General features: G+C 40.0%; 2 protein-coding genes across 15 annotated transcripts in view; one reads left to right on the top strand and one right to left on the bottom strand.

Moving 5' to 3' along the window:
* The window catches only part of NAA35 (N-alpha-acetyltransferase 35, NatC auxiliary subunit), a 108,038-nt gene extending 100,093 nt beyond the window's left edge, over positions 1 to 7,945 (top strand). For 7 of the 8 annotated variants that reach the window (XM_077904834.1, XM_077904795.1, XM_077904814.1 and 4 more), the window contains 5 exons: positions 783 to 850; positions 1,766 to 1,906; positions 2,330 to 2,452; positions 5,070 to 5,150; positions 5,952 to 7,945. In XM_077904834.1, coding sequence (XP_077760960.1) covers positions 783 to 850; positions 1,766 to 1,906; positions 2,330 to 2,452; positions 5,070 to 5,150; positions 5,952 to 6,011 — 473 coding nt within the window. In that variant the 3' untranslated portion in view covers positions 6,012 to 7,945. Of the gene's footprint in view, positions 1 to 782; positions 851 to 1,765; positions 1,907 to 2,329; positions 2,453 to 4,058; positions 4,899 to 5,069; positions 5,151 to 5,951 lie in introns of those variants that run through there. The other variant, XM_077904806.1, reaches the window with a different exon arrangement.
* Positions 1 to 18,307, bottom strand: part of GOLM1 (golgi membrane protein 1) — a 69,149-nt gene that overhangs the window by 8,372 nt on the left and 42,470 nt on the right. For 6 of the 7 annotated variants that reach the window (XM_077904882.1, XM_077904884.1, XM_077904891.1 and 3 more), the window contains 4 exons: positions 17,325 to 17,484; positions 16,321 to 16,593; positions 14,339 to 14,452; positions 7,639 to 9,930 (listed from right to left, as the gene is read on the bottom strand). In XM_077904882.1, coding sequence (XP_077761008.1) covers positions 9,854 to 9,930; positions 14,339 to 14,452; positions 16,321 to 16,593; positions 17,325 to 17,484 — 624 coding nt within the window. In that variant the 3' untranslated portion in view covers positions 7,639 to 9,853. Of the gene's footprint in view, positions 1 to 7,638; positions 9,931 to 14,338; positions 14,453 to 16,320; positions 16,594 to 17,324; positions 17,485 to 18,307 lie in introns of those variants that run through there. The other variant, XM_077904878.1, reaches the window with a different exon arrangement.

Below are 18,307 nucleotides of genomic sequence, written 5' to 3'. Positions count from 1 at the left end.
GTTCTCTCTCTCTCAAAATAAATAAAAATTTAAAAAAAAATTTGTACAAATAGATGGAGAGCTACCTATGCCTTATAGGTGAATCAGTCATTACATCTCAGTTCTTGCCCATCTTTTCTTCAGAAAATATAAGGGAGAAACTGAGTCCCAGTGTTCGTGACGCCAGCCTCTGGTGCCTTCCCTGGCTTTTATTTCTATGCTATTCTCTGTGTTAGAGGACCTTAGGACAAGAAGTAGCAGCCACCTGGAGTGTGTGAGCAGGGTAAATTAAGGACAAGGCAGCAGGAGACCCTTGATGTTTTGACAGAAGGCTGACCACTATAATGGCACAGAGAGATGATCACAGAGGCCTGGGTGCAACACCCAAGGCTGAGAGGAGAAAGAAATGTTTCACTAGTGGAAGGGTATGGATATTGGTACAAAGGTTACAAAATATTACTTTGTATTTCATTAGGATTTCAACAGTTTGAGTGGGTTTTTAAATGACTATATTGATGGGTATCCTATTTCAGAAATTAAATCTCTATGGTGAATTCAAAAGAAGTTAAAATTACTTCATACTAGAATTTTATGGTATTATTTAGTGGACATAGCTTTTTAAAAAACTTTTCATTTCACTTATATTATTTTAAATTTGGGCCTTAAAATTTAAACTGTAGGAATAACTTTGAATTTTTAATTTTAGTAAAGATGGAAGATTTTTTTTTTTTAATTAGGTTTTCTCCTGCAGTAATACAAGAGGAGGTAGAAAAGGGTATGGGTGATTTTCTTTTTAATTACAGTTCGCCCATTGAGCCGAGAGATCACAATGAGCCAGGCATATCAGAACATGTGTGCTGGAATGTTTAAAGTAAGTTGTCACAAATGAAGTTCTTTTTGCTTTTTAACTACATTGCTGTTATATAGTTTAATTAAAATGGACTCTTTTCTGTGCTTCCCAAATTCTAATTTCACTTTTGTGTTTACTAACCATCTGTTTAAGAATTACCTTTCTTCCAAGTCTACTCTTCATTAATTTGTTTAGCAAGTATTTGTAGATAAATGTTGATTTAACACCCATGCCATGTGTCAGATATCTTCAACTGAGTACATTTAAGGATACCGAGTCTAATGAGATGTTATCCTGGTTTCGAGTGTTTAGGTAATGATGGGTCAGGTGACCTGTGTGACATAATAAGAGAAAGCAGAGTTTATTTCTGATTCATGATCAGAAAAGGTTTCTTGGAAGAGATGGGGTTTGTATTTCTTTAGGAGCATATTAGAAAAGGGATAAGCTCCACAATGATTGGCTGAAGCAAAAGCGGACATTTTCAGGAGGTAGCAAGTGCTAACTCTTCAGTTGTACCTGGCAATTCAAGAAATTATGTGAGACAACCTATATTAAAATATATAAAACAACATGGACTTCTGTTTGAGAAACAGGATCTATGCTTTTCTTACTATATATGACTATTTTCTTTAGAAGCTTTTACTTGAAGGTCTCAAAGCTATTGTAAGAGCATGAGTCAGAATAATATGCATGTGGTATAATTTCACTGGGGAAAACTAATATATTAAACACTGGAACTTGAAAATTTTTTATATGAATATGGCACGTAACAGAAAAATGAATAGTAAGCCAGTTTTTCTCTTCCTATTTCTGATTTCTGAACCTTAAAATTTTAAGTCCATGTAAATATATGTTTCTTATTTTCTGTCCTGTATTAATGAGAAGTTCATTTTTTCATATTGATACCATCTCTTCTTTCATTTTTTTTTCCTTTAGACCATGGTAGCATTTGACATGGATGGCAAAGTACGAAAACCCAAGTTTGAGCTGGATAGTGAACAAGTTCGATATGAGCACAGATTTGCTCCATTCAACAGTGTAATGACCCCACCCCCAGTGCACTATCTGCAGTTCAAGGTGACTCTGCTCATGAAAACAACTGCAGAATACTTATTCAGTCTTAGACTTTCTTAGAGATACGCTGTTTGTACCTAGCTGTTTCATTAAAATAGCCAAATCAGACTATTACTGGACCAGTGACAAGATGATAAAAGATCAGTTTTAATTAGTATGAAAATTATTTGGCTCTTTTTGGATATACTCATCACATTGAGTTATTTTAAAAGTATGAGGATAACAAGAGGTAACATACAAAGGTTGGGAATTGAATATTTACATAGGGGAAAAATAGGGACCTATGCTGGGTGTTTGCTTTAGTGTCTATATGTTGTCTATATATATGAATCATGAGTTAGGGCAGAATTCTTTAATTACAAAAGGCATTTTAGAGTTTTTCATATGAAACATGTTTTGGATAATATTGTATTTCTCCCCTTTTAGGAAATGTCTGACCTCAATAAATACAGCCCTCCTCCTCAGTCTCCAGAACTGTATGTGGCAGCTAGTAAGCACTTTCAACAGGCAAAAATGATCCTGGAAAATATCCCAAACCCAGACCATGAGGTAAGACTATAGTCACAATAATTTTAAAGGAAAAGCTTGGCAGGAAATACGTATCTTAGTACTGAATGACAGTTTATAAAAATGAACCTTACAGTACTAATAGTGAAGCCTGTCATGTTTCTGGCAAGGATTTTAAGTGGCTTTGCTAACCCAACCATAAGACTTAAAATTTTCCGATGAAAGCAAATAGCTTCTCTGTAAATTTAGAAATCAGTGCAAAGAGAAATTAAGTCATAGAACCATAAAGTGAGTAGGAAGAACAGAAATAGGATCCAGAGTGATCCATAGTTCAAAAATGGTAGCACTTAAAATATTTTTTTATTTTAACATATAGTTTTATTATGCTGAATCTTAAAAATACGAAAAATGATCTGGTCAGTTATCACAGGAAGTAAAAACCTTATTCCACCTGACCATTTAAAATAGAGCCTACTGTTCAAAGACTTTATTTTGAGATATTATTCTACAGATCTTTGAATCTACAGAATACTAAATTGCAGTCTCTTTTTGCTGTATGCCTAATTATATTTACATGCATGTATTCTGCAAATGAGAATGCTTTGCCTGTAACACTGACTGTTTAGGGGGTATATCTTCATACAATTCCTGTGAAAGGGAAGTTAATAGCAGTTACCTGTTAAAATAGACCAAGCAGTTCTGCTGTTTGGGATTTATGTAACACATATATGTGCATGTGTGGGCAGTGAGGCAAGCAAGTGGCTAATACACAGGAGTCATCATTGCAGCAGGATTCTCCTAGCAAAAAAGTAAGGAAACTTCACTGTCCCTCAACAGAGACTGTCAAATGAATGATGATATACCATATACTGTAATACTTGAGGTCTTGAAAAGGATACAGAAGGTCATTATATACTGTAATGGAATGTTCTTCAGAATATAAGAGGTTTAAAGAGCAGAGTACAAAACTGTGCTGCCATTTCAATTAAAAGGGGCCCAGGAAGTCTGTATGTGTGCAGAGATATTACAGGAGTACATCTCCAGAAAGAGATGTAGGAATTGTGTGAGAATCGATAATACTGTTTGCTTCTTGGGAGGGGAGCTGGTGCCTTGGGAAACAGGGATAGGAGATGACTTTTGTCCTATTTAATCATGTAATTAAAAAAATACAAGGAATGTAAAAATTAGAGGAAAGTACCTTAATTCGTTTACTCAGTAAATATTTGTTGAGTGCCTACTATGTCCCCAGCCTTGTGGGAAAAATTAGTGCAAAACACTAGACCAATCTTGGCCCTCCTGATGGCAGTGGAAGGTCGTATGTTGCAGACAGTAAATAAATTATGTAGTATATTAGAAGATCATAAGGACTACAAAGAAAAATTAAGCTGGGGTTGGGATTAGCAAACACTATGAGTAGGGAGGTAGGAAGGATTATGCATTTTTAAATTAAAGTGACCTGTGAGCAAATCTCCTGAGAAGGTGAAAAAGCAAGTCACATGGCCACTGGGGATGGAGTCCAGTGGGCAGAGGGATCTGCACATGTGAAGGCCCCAAGGCCGTGGACTGGTGTGGCTGGAGTGGGATGAGCAAGGGGTGAGCTGTTGGAAAGTTTTGAGCAGAGTGACGAGATTGGATTTTTGTTTTAAAGGTTCACTCTGGCTCCCCTGTGCTGAAAACAGACTGTGGTAGGAGCAAAGGTGGGAGCTGGGGAGCCAGTAGGGGCCACAGCAGTATCTGGTGAGAGATGGTGTGGACCGTGGAGGTGATCCAAAGCAAGATGGACTGGATATGAGTGAGGAAGAGGAGTCAAGGAGGACTTCAGGGTTTGGACCTGAGCCCCCAGGTGGATAGAGCCAGTGGAAGGGCAGGTGGAGCAGGAACAGGTGGGAGACAGGGCTGAGATGTCAGGAGCTCAGGTTGGGACATGCTGGTTGGGAGGCCCAGATGGAGCTGTTGTCTGGATGGGTGGATGTGTTATCTGGGGCTGAGGAGAAGCCGTTCCAAACTTGTGATGAGGTGTTTCTACAGAGAGGTCAGCTAGCAACAAGGAGCAATGGGAACTTCTTTCTTCAAGTTGCACATCACTCCCTCTTGGGAGGAATGTAGCATTCCAGTCCTCTGCTGTTCATGTGTTCATGTGAAACCTTTCAGGCTTGGGGGTAGTCAGGAGTGACAGTAAACACAGGACACTTCTTGTCTGCCAGGTGTGGTTCTCAGCTTGTAGTATAGTATGTAGCTCATATAGTAATCCTCCCAGAAGGTCTATGGCAGGGGGCAGGTAGTCAAATCATTGTCCCATGCTTAGAGATGAAGAAACTGAGAAACAGAGAGGCTGAAGAACTTGCCCCTAGCTATGAAAGCTAGTGCCTGGCAGAGGTGGGGTTTGCAAACACTCCAGCTACATAGTCTGTGCCCCAAGTGCTCCGCTGCTACCTCTGCAACCTGATGACCCAGGGGCCCCTCCAGGGCAGCACAGCTGAACTGAAATAGAGCTCTGTGGTAACGAAAAAGTATATCTGTTCCTGTTATTACATTGCCTTTATTTTATTTAATAAAATATCAACATTTACCTTGTGCAAAGTTCCTATAACTATCAATAATATAAAGATATTTTGACTCTGAATTTTGTTTTGATAGCTTAATGTTGCTCATTGTTTAGGTGAATAGAATTTTAAAGGTTGCCAAACCCAACTTTGTGGTCATGAAGTTATTAGCAGGAGGACACAAAAAGGAATCTAAGGTAAGTGCATTGTGGGGAAAATAATTGGGTGTTAAGTTATTGCAGAACTTTTTAAAAAAATAAGATGCATAAATATTACAAAAAGGTAAAACTTTCAAAAATCATCCCTTTAAAAGAGGCTCAGTGGCAGGAAATAACTAGAGCTTGCCATTTTGCTTTGAAACTTAGAGATTTTATTGACTTAAAATATCTGAAGTCTGCCCTTCCATTCCCCTCCCTCCATTGTATAAATTACTGTGAATGACTTGAAGTAAAACAGAATGTGTGAAAACAAATTTATTATGGGAGAGATATTAAAAAGTTATCTGCCTGTAGAAAAGTGAATGCTTCAGTAATTAAAGACTGTTTAATGGCTCAAGGGATGGTAAATTCTTTAAGCTTACCTGGCTGGTGTATCGGCAGTGCTATTAGGTCTACATGTGCACTGCTGAACATTTGCGCTGTGTGTACCTCTGTTGACTCCCGTTGCTGCTTGTTATCTGCCTTCCTTATCTTCTGCTTTGCTTTACTAGATCATTTTCTTTGCTTAGTACTGTTTGTGACCCAGGAACTAAAAAGTGTGCTGACTCATGACCCTTCCCTATCTTTTAAGTCTATTTGCCTTTGTTAACTGTTTTTTCTTAAACTCAGAGATAAGCAGATCGTTTTCCCTCCAGGTTAGTTAGTACCTTGACTTCTTTGTCATTGAACCAGGTTTTCCTCTCTTCCTGCTGCTTTACCTCTAAAATTGTGAGAAACTCTAAAATACTGAGCTGTCAATATTGGTAAATACATTCATTTTCTTCCTGTCTTTCTTTACAGGTTCCTCCTGAATTTGATTTCTCTGCTCACAAATACTTTCCTGTTGTGAAACTTGTTTGAGAGACACTGAATGGGGACCACCAAGGGGCAGAATATACCTTCAGATTCTAAGGGGATCCATCCGTCAATCTCAGCACATAACATGAAGTGAAATGGATTTCTTGGATAACAGCCTATTATAAGAAATACTTTTAATTTGACAGCCTTATACGATGTGAATGAAAACTGCTGTTTTAAAGTGGTTTATGTTCCATGGATGAAACGGGGCTTACTGAATGCGGTGATGAACGTTACATGGTTTTATTACAGATTTAATCATAAATCATTTTTTAATGAATGAGTGAAAATAGTGTTTGTAAAGGTTAATAAATTTCTTGACAAAAAAAAATGCACTACTGGAAATGAAAAACAACAGCACTTTGTTGATGCATGTTAGGAATTGAAGGTGTTTACTCTTGACTAGTTCAAACAATATTCAAAAGAAGTTTCAAAACAAGGGATTGATCAAACATGTGAATGGGGTTTTGGCAGAATACATTTAAAAGGGAAATATGCAGGGTGGGGGAACCTCTAACCTACCTAGGGAGACTAAATTACATGGGGATTGTGATTTTGTGTCATGATGTCTTAAATTATATACCTATAAGGATATAGAAGTATTTTTTTTTTTTAACATCCTTTAACTGTTCCTTTTGGCACTTTTAAAACATTATGCATAATGTTTGCTACTGACATTATTTAAGAGGTAAGAATGTGTAAATTAATTTTTAGGGTAAGGTTTCAATATGGCATACTCCTTTTTGTTTACTACTACATACTCAATTTAACCCTTGAAATGTTTTCACTGGGGTTCTTTCCAGTATCTGCTAGCTTCGAAAACAGACTTAAAGGTACAGTTGGATTTAAGTGCCCGGTGCCAGAGGCCCTACCCTATCCTTTGCTGCTTATTCTAATTCCTGTCTCATGCTGCTGTGGAGTTTTATTTTGTGTTATATTGTATCATTTTATTCTAAGGACTAAGGATAGAAAATAAGCATTTGTCTCAATTGGTTAGGGCCTTGGTTTATAAAACTCATGTGAAGTTTATGCATAATTTAAAGAAGATAATACTTCAAGTCCTTTAACTTTCCCAAAGATGTGTTTCATAGGCACACCAACAAGGCTGGAAGCATTTTATTTTAGCTTTTAAAAAAGTGCATGTGATGATAGCAACTTTGAGTAATTCTTCAATGTATGCATCATCAGAATTTTATAAGGCAGTTTTTAAGGGACAGTGTTTTGTACACTTTAAGAAAGTATTGCTCTCTGTGTGGAGAAATAGTACACACATAAACATTTAAATACACAAGCTATTTCTCCAGCTCTGACACTAATAAGACATTTTCAAAGTCTAAGCTAATGATACGGGGGAAAAAAACATCGCCTACGTTTAATGGAATCTTTTTGTATTTTTTGGAAAATTCAGAGACAAGGATTAGAAGTTGTAGAGTATCCTATTAACTACCAATTATTTATAATTAATAATCTCTTAGTGGGAGTAGACCAATCCCCTTGGACCTTAAAGGACCCTGAATTCACACGTGTCTTCTACTACTCCAGGTTCCACTAAGAATGGAAAACCAGTTACTTACCAATTAAAACAATCATGACAGTTACCGATCTAGTTATTTAATGACCACACACTGACTTAACAGGTATTGGTTTATTTCTCAAATTTCATCACACAGAAATACATGAAGTATGTGCAGTGCTTACATTACTCAAGAAATCTGAGTCTTGTGCAGGGAATCTGAATTATCACACTCCTGTCTCCACACTCTCTTCCTTGGAGAGTCCCAAGGAAGGTGTGAAATAAATAGTTCCACCTATTAAAGATTGGAATAGCTGCTGATTAATTCTGGATGAAACCAAAAGACCAAAGTGGGGGGTTTGCTATCTACTTACGTATTACACAGGTTTTTGTTTTGCTTTAAAAAAAAAAAAAAAAACAAAAACTGACACCTGTATAAATTGTTGCCTTGGAATGAATAAGAGACTATGTGATACCAAGGAAAGCCAGTGGTAAAAAAGCATGACTGGAGAAATCACACACAGTACACACCTCCTGAACAAATGGCCTCTGGTGCCTCTGTACATAAAGATGGAAAAAAGGTGGTTATTATTTACAATGACATCCCATCAGTCCACAAAAGGCTTAAGGCAAACCACCTTTTTTTTTCCCCCCCCAAAACCACCATTCTTAATCCACAATTACAAGCTGATTCTTCAGGGATCCAATAAGGCAGTAAAGGGGAAAATAAAGCAGTTAAACATGTTTTTCAGAACTCTATGCACACTGATTAAACATGAAATGAATGGACACTTTATTGAAAAAGCAAGAGAGACTATCAACCCTTAAGGCTAAGACACAAAGGGAAGTCGGACAAAGACATATAAAAATCTCACAAAGCTATTTTTAACACCCTTCTTTAGTTGTCTTTTCCAGGTGGAAAAGTTTAATCTTAGTAATTAAGTAAAAAGATAACCTACGTGAGGAACATTCACATTGGAGATCTTAACCTGAATGCAAACCAGGTCTTGCCTTTAGTGCCAGACAGGGGCACCATGAGTCCAGACCAGGTAAGGCTTGCCAGGTGTCTGGCCTGTGTAGCTCTAACTTCTCTGGGCCCCCATTTCCTCTCTAAAGGTGAAGGGTTATACTAGGTGATGTGAGGCCCCTGCATCTCAAATCCCGAGACTTGTATTTAATAAGCATCACCACCCACTTACCCTGAAGAAGGCCTAAGAGTCACTACTGTGACTTTGCCTGTCACTGGTAAGTGGCAAGAGTTTACTGGAAATACTGAAGCAAATCAATGTGAATTGTGATTAGTCTTTTTCAGATTAACTTTTGATTTTTAAATCACTTTTGATAGTCATCACAAGCCAAATGTACAGACTATGTGAAAACTGTTGCTTTTCTAAACTTTCCCCATTTAACACTGTCTATACCCCTTAATATCATCTTTCTCTCCTCTTCCTGTAATGGTGAAGTGGGCATTCTGTCCACAGCAAACATGCCCCCACAGTGCTGTTATTTCCCTCCCTGCTCTGCTATGGGCCCCAGGATCAGCTCTGCTTTGGCCCCGGTTGTGTAAAAAGTCTAATCTACTCATGTGTCTTCTTGGTAAATGGTCTTACTGCAGAATATTTTGCTTTGCCCATACATACCAAGCAAAGTAAAAATGTCACAAATGTTCAAATTACAAGTCACTTAGAAGCATTTCTGTACATTAATGACAAAGGTTATACAAGTAGTTTAAAATACAAAAAATGCCTCTGTATATAGACTTGTTTAAAACTGTTATTAGTGATGTCTGTATTAACAGTTTTGTGCTCCAGGCCACTGACTGTCCAAACCAGAACTGAGAGCATAAGCTAGTAAATCTTTCGGCACTGACTTTGGAGAACAGAATATCGGGCTGGGACCGGGCACTCAGCACGTGAAGAGGGACACCAAAGGAACCAGAGAAGAGTTCTCAGGTGTGGTGGGTCTCTTGGTGTCTTGAAGGCAGCCTCTTCCTACAGGCTTTTTTTTTTTTTTTTTTTTAAAGTTACATTCCAGAATTTCTTAAAAAGCGCCACTGTCACCATATTTGAAGGAGAAACTTGGGTTCTATTTTCGGTGTTGATCTCATACCTATTAGCTGACAAATTTTGACACCTTAGCATAAACACTTTGAAAATACCCCCAAAAAAACCATCTACAAGATAATCATTTTCCTACATACAGTACATATTAAAACTCCACAATAATCTTTAAGGTGTATATTTTACTTAGTACATTTCACAGTATTCAACCCTTCGTAAATTTTTTGTAGTGATCTCTGTTCGATCCTGACCAGTATATGATCCCAGTTCATTCAGAGTGTGTGATTCCTCTTTTCACGCTGAGCAAGTAAATTTATTATGTCTCCTTTCTGATTTTCAGCATTAAGAACTAAGAAAAAAAAAAAAAACCATAATCAAACATTAAAACATTCAGGGAAACCAGCCATGAAGGTTCTATTTGACTGAAGTGTGGAGAGTCCTCAAGAGGAGAGTTATCTTCCACAGCAACATAATGGGGATTTGCTTTCCTAATCAAGGATAGGTACTGAAGAGACAACATGTATGACCAACATGGTGCTACAAAATAAAGCTAAACATTGAAAAAACTTCCTATTTAAAATATTGAATAATGCCCAATGTCCTCTACAACCACAACTCTGCTGTGCTGCATTGCACCTCTGGTGGTATATCTCTAGCAGGCATCACAGTGCCCTAAGAACTACTTGCAGCTTCAGTCACCTCTTACTACAAAGCTGCTCCTTTATAGAGCTGAAGTCTATGTGGCTCCCATCATCCTTACTCTCCTTTGACAAAGAAAGGACATAGAAAGACCTCACAAAACCTAGAACCACCACGCTGATTTACAACTAGAACACATTAAGTGGTTAATGATTTTATTAAATGAATTAAATGACTGCCTTAAATTAATAATTGTCTTTTAAGGTTCTCTAATAAAGTTGGAACTAATGCCTTTTTCTTCTAATTTCCCTGGAGCAAGCAGGGCCTTAAACTATTTTAATGATCTAATGATATAATCTTAAAATGATGGTGATGGCAGTTCTTTGACTTAAAACTCTTAAATGAGCTGAAAGAGCATTTTTCTTTTCTGTGTCCTCACTTTGTTGAAGCCTTATACAAACAAGGTCAAATTCATGGGGCCCCTGTATGTAGGGGATGAAAGATCCTAGAGCTTCACTGCAAGCCAAACATTTAGGACACTAGACTGATTTGAAAGGATGGCAAAATATGTAGGACAGTAACCACACCAGCAAATAGTCAAGGACTGAGGTACACAGGTATTTGGAATCGATACAGAACAGAGTAAGAAACTTTGTATTTGTTTAAAATACTGACTTGCTAATATGTTCATGGTTTGCATTTTAAAAATCACATAAATAGTCTAAGAAAAAATTTTTAAAAGATTTTATTTATTCATTCATGAGAGACAGAGAGGCAGAGAAGAAGAGGGAGAAGCAGGCTCCCTGTGGGGAGCCCAACACAGGACTCGATCCCAAGACCCCAGGATCACAACCTGAGCCAAAGGCAGACACTTAACCACTGGACCACTCAGGTGTCCTTCTAAGAAAATAATTTTAAAAACAAATTAGAATTCATTTCTAGATGCACTTGGGTGGCTCAGTTGGTTAAGCGTCTGCCTTCTGCTCAGGTCATGATCCCAGGGCCCTGTGATTGAGCCCCATATTGTGTTCCCTGCTTGGTGGGGAGCTTGCTTCTCCCTCTCCTCCCCACTTGTGCTTACTTGGTCTCTCTCAAATAAATGTTTAAAAAAAAAACAAAAAACTCCCATTTCTAGAAACCTCAACTCTGCCAACTGTAATAACGGACATGCTAGATAAAATATGAAAAGATATTTTTTTGAAAAGATTTTAAAGAATGCATTAAATAATAAATAAAGAATGCATTGTTGAATCAAACCCAAGTTAAGGGACTTTACCAAATAACCGGCCAGAACATTTCAAGAACCATCAACATCTCAGGTTAAAGGACCCTAGGGAAGTGTGACAATAAATGCAGTGTATAATCCTGGATGACTAGATCTTGAACCAGAAAAGGGATATTAGTTGGACAATTCACTAAATTTGAATAATAGCATTTATCAGTAGTAATGTCTTCATTTCAATAATTGGACAAAGGTTACATAAGATGTTAACCTGGGGAACTTGGGTAAAGGTTATATGGAAATTATTTATTTTAAATTAAAATCTATTTTCAAATTGAAAAAAAATATTTTAAAGACATTAAAATGCACTGTTTATAATGGCAATAAAAGAAGGAATCTGAGCGACCAAATGTGAAGTAAAAGGTCCCAACTCCTGAAGGTAGTAAGCATCAAGGCTAGTTCTGCCCTAAGGACTTCTGAAGCCTGAAGACACTTCTTCAAGAAAGACAGCTTCTTTCACAGCTTCCAAAGATGCAGAGGGACAGAAGCTAAAGACAAGGCTTCATTCTGGGTGGTAAGTCCAGAAGGGGATTCCTATATAAAGCTGAATGAATGGTAATGGAAAGTCTGCAGGGAAGATGGGACAGCATGAACACCTAGTGGTTAGACTGGGGAGGAGGTGCAAGTATACAGTTTGAACTCACATTTCCTGTGTGATTAAAAAAAAAAGAAAAAAGAATTTACGTTCTTAAAGAGGTGGTGATGTTGTAGTGAGTGCCCTTGAGAGGCTGACTGAAGCAAAGGATCTCTCTAGTGCAGTACTACTCTGATGCCCCTAGGGGCTTCTAGGAGACAGTTAAAAAGCACAAAACACAAGGAAAGAAGGTATCCTAAGGGCAATCTGATGAAATACCCCAAGGTTTCCAGGCACTGGAATTGGAAGACATGGAATAATGCCTGATACACTTAAAGAAGCAAAAGTCTGATACAGTTAATGAACTCAAAGATGTTTGTAAACAAAGAGCAAAGAATAAGTACAAAGTTTAGAAATGAAAAAACTAAAACCATGAATTAAAGAACAGATAAGGCATAGCTAAAGGAAAAATTGGTGAACTACAAGCTATGTCTGAGGAAATCATTCTGAATGCAGATCAGGGAGGCAGAAATGAATAATATAAAAAAGAGGGTAAGAGACCTGAAGAGAATGGTAAGATCTAACATTTCTGATCTGAGTTAAAGAAGGAATCAAATTGGGAAGAAGCATTATTCAAACAGATCTTGGCCAAGATCATCCAGAAGGAGTAGCCTTGTCAGATATTGAAAAAAGAGCAGTGAGGGAAAGCTGTTATACTTAGAACAGTGTGGTACAGCGTGAGTCAGCAGGGAAACCAAAAGTAGACCTAGGTATGTACGGAAATCTATTCGGTAGCACCTCAAATCAGAGGCCCTGAGCTGGTGTTGGGGCAATTGGACAGCCCTTAGGAAAAAGAAAATTGGACCCAACCTTGTGCCACACTACCTGAATACATTTGAAATTAATCAGGTGAATCAGATATCTAAATGTAAATCATAAAAACCTGATGGTCCTGGAAAAGTGGTGGCAGCAGTGGCATAGTTTTTTAATTTCAGGGTCCCTTCATAAGGCAACTACATTGAAAAATATCAGAGACATTTCACAAGAGTAGATGACAAGGAATCCTGCAGACCCTGAAACAGAAGCAGACACAAAAACGATGGACAGTGCCTGTATGCTAGCAGCATATAGAAAGAACAGGAGCAATGGAGCACCCAATGGGCCTAAGATTAGAACAGAAAAACTCCAAACAGCCAGTGGGTTTACACCAGAAAGTACCTGGGCCAGTGAACAAACTGCAGAGTGCAAAGTGGCTATGGTAAGGACTGAGGGGCCACGGGAGGCTGAGCCCTAGGAACTTCTGAAACTCATCTACCAAGGCTCCTTTCTGAAGCTCCTTCCCAGACAGACCCACCGAACAAAACAAAGGAAAACAGCTGAGTAGGGAGAAGAGCCGTGGCTGAGGACAGGGCCAGGAGAAAAGGAACTGAAGGTTCAGATTAAAGTGGGGAAGGCTCCACTGGCTGAAGAAGATGGGATAACTTGAACTCCAAAAAAGGATAATAAGTACAATCGAGTGAAACCCATCAAATAAGTTTAAATCCACTGAGTTTATACTTTATATACTACCTTCAGAGAATGACCGGGAAATAATCTGTTATTATGAAGATGGGTAAAGAGAATCAAGCATTTTTATCCTGTGTTATGTGATAAAACCACTGACTTGCCTATTTATAAAAAATATCTCAATAACAGAATACAAAAGGCTGAACTAGAATACCACCAATGAATAACAAAGGCACTGAACATCAATTGGTACTTATATCACAAAAAGAAAGGCATTCCTTGCCTCCTGGTGAAAGAACACACCACCACCTCCCACTTTACCAAGGGCCTGAGCCCAAAGCTGTCTTACCAAGCATCTGGATATCGGCTGCCAATATGGGGGAAGTAGACGGGAAAGAAGAATATACTAAACAGCAGTATAAATATACAAGCAGCACTCTACAGATGGTGGGAAACTCCAGGGTAATGGAGAAAAGGAATGGAAGGAGAACCTGCTGATTAAGAGAAGCTTAAAGAGCAGTCAGTTTTAAGAAAATGGGCAAAACTAAATTCTGGGGTCCAGGGATGCCCACCTGAGTGAAAAGCCCATAAAGAAAAGCAAGAAAATGCTGCTGAGAAAGGTCAGGATGGGGGACATGCCCTCCAATGGTGGATGACTTACAATGTTAGTGTTGGGATTCAGTATTTAGCTAAAGTGAACAAAAGACCACAAAGTGTAAAGTAAGGCAAGCCCATCACCTGCGGCACACCTCTTACCATTGAGGTTTCTGTCGTTCCCTGCAAGGGCTGCCTGCTTGTCCGTCTCCGATTCTGCCTCATTTTCATCCATGTTGTAGTCCTCCTCTCCCCCCAGCTTTTGTTGGTGTCTCCCTGTAAAATGAACACAGAGAACACAGCCCACATTACTCTCTTGAGGCCACAGGAGTTAAAGAACCCAGGAACTGGGGTTTTTCCAGTCATGGCTTAACAATCAGGTCTCCTGCAGCATCTCGGGGAACCGCAGGAACTGGTGTGCCTGCTGCCAGAATGAACAGCAGGTGTGAGTTCTCCACTTATGTCTGCCCCCCACTTCAACTCTGAGTCCATAGAAACCATGGCCCTCAATACAGGGCTGTATTCTGGGCTGAAACGGGAAATGAGCTAATTAAACCCAAATTCCGGGGAACCTGGGTGGCTCAGTGGTTGAGCGTCTGCCTTCAGCTCAGGTTGTGATCCTGGTGTTCTGGGATCGAGTCCCGCATCGGGCTCCCCGCAGAGAGCCTGCTTCTCCCTCTGCCTGTGTCTCTGCATCTCTCATGAATAAATAAAATATTAAAAAAATAATAAACCCAATTCCTGGGTTTTTAAAAAGAGACCAACTCCAGGTTAAAAGGAGGTGCCACTACTGCTGGAAACAACAGGTTTCTAGTTAATGATGGCACCTCCTCAGAATGGTTGGTTTGTGGCTCTGATGGAAAGAAATAGAGCGGCTACTGGGTACCAATGGATTTTCCATCATCCCTACAGAATCAGATCATTCACCACCACATTCAGCCCTGCAGAAAAGAAGATCAGGACAAAAGGCATTCAAGAGACATACGGTTTCATATAGATAGATAAAATCTTGGGATGCCTGGGTGGCTCAGTGGTTGAGCATCTGCCTTCAGCTCAGGTTGTGATCCTGGGGACCTGGAATCGAGTCCCACATCGGGCTCCCTGCTTCTCCCTCTGCCTATGTCTCTGCCTCTCTCTGTGTCTTTCATGAATAAATAAATAAAATCTTTAAAAAAAATCTTTTTCTAAAAAGCATGTCTGGGAGATTTGATTTGGCTCTAGTTACACCTCTCTGCACTCACTGCCTGAAGGGAAGCAAAGCACATGCCCCTGTGCCCTGCCACTTCATTCTGCAAATCCTGTCACTACAGCTGCACCAGGTTGGTGTGTATCCTGCGGGATCTCAAACCAATATTCAGATGTTACCCTTTGTGGCCAATCTAAAACCTGCACGCCACTGGATCTGCCACCTGAGTTGGCCTTTTCTTTTTCTTTAATTCTTTAAATGGAACCTTGTAAGAACACATTCTTCAGGAAGAGAAGCTTGAGTGCAAATGAGATCTATATGGAATCAGGGTAATTTCCACAAATAAGTACATTCCCCCCTCTTGTTAATGGCTCGTCCCAAAGCACAGGTATCTTCTTCCCTTCCTAAGCGTTCCTGGCTTGGCTAGGAATAAAGTCTTCCACATCCTTTAGGGACCCAGATACATCCCCGAATATTGTGTTGATGTTGGTGTCCCCACTTTCCTGTATCTTTAAAGAAAAGTCCACCAAACCAGCAAGGTAGGATTCACATGTCACTTCTCTGCCATGCTCAAATATGCATGAAACTCCATCTACCCAATCATCCATCCATCCCTCCCTTCACTGGGCACTGGTCGTGACACCATCCATATAAGGATGTAGACACACAGGCAAGCCACATGGTCCAGTGCAGGGGCTACATTCACTTGATGCTAAGCACCCACTTCAAGGCCTTCCACCTTGAAGCCCCACCACCCAACCACCAAGTTGCTGTGAATATTATTTCTGACACCTCCAACTGCTGGTGAGCACACTGCTCTTCCCTCCTGCCTCCTACTCAGTAACAGATATTCAACAAACCACCACCACCAAATGGCAAACTGGGCCCTTCATGGGATTTCCTAGTATCGGGAGAAGAGTGGCAGAGTCAGCGGAAGCCCATGGAGCAGCTAACCTACCTTCCTCATCAACATCCTGCTCTTCCTCCTCTTGCCCATCAGGGATGACAAGCTGGTCCCGCTCAAGGTCCTCTGTGTCCTGATTTTCTTGGCTGGCCAGTATCACTGCTGGCACCCGTGGGGTCTGGCCAACTGCTCCAGCTTCTCCAATGCCTCTTCCACCCACAGGTCTGTCTTCCTCTACAGCCTGCTCTCGGCCTGGCTCTGGGGGCAGCCCCAGGCTGTCCCTCTGAGGCTCCTCCTCACTGGTGACCTGAATCTCGTTGGTTTCCCCTGTGCAGAGAACACACCACTGGCATTTAGTTTATGTAAAACAAAAACCCTCTTACCACTCAACTCCCAGAACCTTCCCAAGGGCTGTGGATGGAGGAGCAACTACGAAACTTATTCTATGAGTCTGCAAAGACTACAGGCTTCTCTCTACCTGCAGCTCATCTTCAGAGCCATGAAGAAGACAGAAGTAATTTAGGAAAAAAACCTGGACAAGTTATCTTGATTACAGCAACAAACTACAAGCTGAAGTCATCTAACCATCATCAATTTAACCATCATCTAACCAGGTACTCTGAGACAAGTACCTGGGAGCAGGGCATGCCAGTCCACCAAGGAGTCACTCCACAGGGACACAGCAGCCACCACCACCACCACCCCTTCCCATGACAGCTGCTCAGGTCTCAGCCACATCCCCATAATCCCACATTTCTAATGATGTCCTCAACATGGAATAGCCTGGATCTTTCTTTACACAGCTGTCAAAGAACAAGGTACTGGGTTTACAAGGATGAGATGTCAGTAAGACAAGGAAAAGCCCTGGGGCCTCAATTCCAGGTACTCAGAGAGACCTGCTTCCTGCAGCCCAAACCCAAGTCACCAACTGCCATCTGCAGGGACACTCTTGCATGAGGCTGTATACACATATGTTGGACACGAACTGCCACTATGTATTTATTTGAATGAGCTTTGTCTTCAAGGGCTTAAATGTGTAATTACCAGGCTTCACTTACCTTTCTCACCTTGTCTCTTCAACTCCAAAGCCACCTCCAAACTGGGGGCTGGTGTCTGGGGCTCCCCATCGCTGGGCACATTTCCTTTCACTTGTGGTACCTCTGCCTGGGGCAGGTCTGCTTCCTGTGGCCTGGGCTGAGGCTCACTGGGGGCTCGGAGCTAAAACAGGAGCACACGACAGCTAGGGGCTCTGTGACTTTAAACCTCACAGTAAACCGAAGCAATGCAATGGATGTCCTTCTGACAAAACACCCAAACACAGAGAAATGCCATGATATGCTCCAATTGTGCCCGACCACCTGGCATAAATCCAAAGTGCTAAGGTTAAGATCTCTCAGAAAGTACTTTCAGTAATTGATTAACAAGTAGGCTTCCACTGTCTGATCAACAAGGACAAGGAAGACCTGAACACTAAACCAACCAGACTAGACTACTTCTATGGAACAGTGAACCCAACAAGAGCAAAATACAATCTTCAAATCCACATAGAACATCCTCCAGGACAGATGCTAGGCAATGAAACAAGCTCCAAAAAATCTGAAAGAATTGAACATACTTTGTATGATGTCAATCACAATGGAATGAAGTTATCAGTGACAATAAAATTTGAGAAATTCACAAACGTGGAAATTAGGCAACACACTCTTAATAAACCAGTGGGTCAAAGAACACACAAGGCAAATAACAGTATCCTGAGAAAAACTGAAACAAATACACAACATACCAAACTTATGGGAGGCTGCTAGAGCAGCGCTTAGTGGGAAATCTGCAGGTCTGTATTAAGGAAAATAGAAAGATCTCAATTCAGTAACCAATCTTCCACCTTAAGATACTGGAAAAAGAAGAGCAAACTAAACCTAAAGCAAAGGACATAATAAATGCTGGAGCAGGAATTAATTCTGTTTTCTACAGAGTAGAAAACAGCAAACACCAATGAAATCAAAGTGAGTTCTTGGAAAAGTTGAACAAAATTGACAAACCA

This window comes from Canis aureus, chromosome 1 (assembly GCF_053574225.1).
Source record: "Canis aureus isolate CA01 chromosome 1, VMU_Caureus_v.1.0, whole genome shotgun sequence".
NCBI classification, from domain to species: Eukaryota; Metazoa; Chordata; class Mammalia; order Carnivora; family Canidae; genus Canis; species Canis aureus.
This window is presented reverse-complemented; position numbering and strand designations above follow the sequence as displayed.